This window comes from Myotis lucifugus, unplaced genomic scaffold, assembly GCF_000147115.1.
Source record: "Myotis lucifugus unplaced genomic scaffold, Myoluc2.0 scaffold_37, whole genome shotgun sequence".
In the NCBI taxonomy this organism is placed as follows: domain Eukaryota; kingdom Metazoa; phylum Chordata; class Mammalia; order Chiroptera; family Vespertilionidae; genus Myotis; species Myotis lucifugus.
This window is the reverse complement of record NW_005871085.1, coordinates 4090920-4092887: the sequence shown is the minus strand read 5'-3', so window position 1 is coordinate 4092887 and position 1968 is coordinate 4090920. Positions and strand designations below refer to the sequence as shown.

Here is a 1968-nt window from a genome sequence, read left to right as displayed (position 1 = left end):
TATTTAAAAAATGCAACCTGCCTCCACTACCCAGGATTCCTTATCTTCTTACCTTCCTTTAATGTTTTAACATAGTATGTATTGTTTTAACTTACTCTGTAAACTTATTCATTATTTTTATTGTTCCTTATCTGTCTCCCTCTCTAAAACTTGAAGATAGAAATCTTTGTTGGTTTTATATATTTAACATGCCCCAACTGCTTCAAATATTAGGTAAGCAATAAGTATTTGATACTTGAATGATTGGAATAAAACAAAATGAGTGCCTTGTCAACTGCCAAGAAAATATATATGTATTAATATTTGTGTATGTCCATGAAATTAATCTTGGAGTCAGATACTTTCAGGAATATTCTGATTCAGGAATATTATAATAGGAATAAGTTCCCTAACAAGCTTAACAATTTGCTACTTTTAGATTATTTTTGTGTTTATTTGCTCACTTGGCCTTCTGGAAAACAATCAAAGCTTCATATTACGGTTGTGTCACAAACAGCAAGACACTTCTATAAGATAAGCAGTTACAGGGGATAAAGAAAGACTAAACTACCCTCCCTCTGCCCTGAGAGTTCTACGCATTATATGATATATATATATATATATATATATATATATATATATATATATATATAGAGAGAGAGAGAGAGAGAGAGAGAGAGAGAGAGACAAAGAAAGGAAAATGGATAAAATCTTTAACTTATTTACCTCAGTAAATAACAAGATGCATATTTTCTGAGTTAACACATTCCTAAAGTAGATATGCACTTAAAAAACATATATTAAAAGAAATGTAATTAACACAAATTTAGGGGATTGAGTTAAAGTTCTGGGAAATAAAGACATATGAGGGAGATCTTATTCTCCATTCACCGACATTACAAAACATGGATAAGATTCCAAAGTTATGATAAAGAAAAGATCATAATCAAAATTCAGTGTCCCTGTCTGGCTTGTGAGCTGGCAAAGCTCTTTTCAGCTCCCTTGGCTGCAGGGCGGGGAGGAGCTCATCTGGATATAGGATTGGCACTGAAGTCATGGGATTCTCAATCCCATGAATTGCACCAGCTCAATCCAGGTTCCTGCCCACCAAACTTAGCCAAAATTGTGAGTAGCAGAATTTGTGACAGGCTCTCCAGCCTCCTCTTGGGTTTACTTCCTTGTACATACTGGTGTTTTCTAGTTGGAATAGATATTTTTTTTAGGAAGAAAGACATCAGATTACCAAACAAAATGACAGGTGTCCATGCCCAGCATGTGCAGCCAGCAAGCCAAAAGAAGATGCTTGTGCATAGAATAGAGAAGGAGGAAAGTTTACATAAACATATTTCTCTAAATGTATTCTGAAGCTTAATGCCAGACCCAGTGAATATATTAGAGAATTCAGGGCTGCACATGTATTGATTGCTTAGACAAAAGGACTGAAGGACTGAGTTGGGTCTGAGACTTGGTGGGGAGAACATGAGATAGAATAAATGGTAAGAAATGAGTTTGGGAGGGCGGGTGTTCCTTCACTCACCTTTACTCACACCTGGCTCAGGCCCACTCCAGACCTTTTCTCACTTTTAACTACCCAAGTATAACTGCCTCCCCAAACCGGCTTAGGGCTAATATCCCAGGTTCAGGGGGTCTTGAGTGGAAATAAGCTTTGGATGAATCATGATCTCTGGTTTGATGGGTCTAAATGCTCCAAGTTTCCTAAGTGGTAAGCTTTGTGGCTCTCTATTTCAGATCAATTGTTTCCGTGGAACCTTATTTGGAGACTGATTCTAGGCATAATTCTGGCTCTGCTGGTGTTATTTATCATGGTGCCCAGTATTGATCTGTATGACAGATTACAAGGTAAGTACGTTTGAAAGGTGGGAGATGAAAAAGGGGGTGGGGAAGCTTAAGCTGCAATAAGTTTAGTTAACATTCATTGCTACAGTTTCAGAATTTTTTTCTTGTGATGAGAACTTTAACTTCTACTCT

General features: G+C 36.8%; 1 protein-coding gene across 3 annotated transcripts in view; it reads left to right on the top strand.

Annotated features, from left to right (window-relative positions):
• Window positions 1–1968, top strand: part of LOC106696937 (selection and upkeep of intraepithelial T-cells protein 1-like) — a 22535-nt gene that overhangs the window by 1614 nt on the left and 18953 nt on the right. For 2 of the 3 annotated variants that reach the window (XM_023752671.1, XM_014454560.2), the window contains exons 2-3: window positions 157–213; window positions 1729–1839. In XM_023752671.1, the coding sequence (XP_023608439.1) occupies window positions 157–213; window positions 1729–1839 (168 nt within the window). The remainder of the gene's footprint in view (window positions 1–156; window positions 214–1728; window positions 1840–1968) is intronic. The other variant, XM_023752670.1, reaches the window with a different exon arrangement.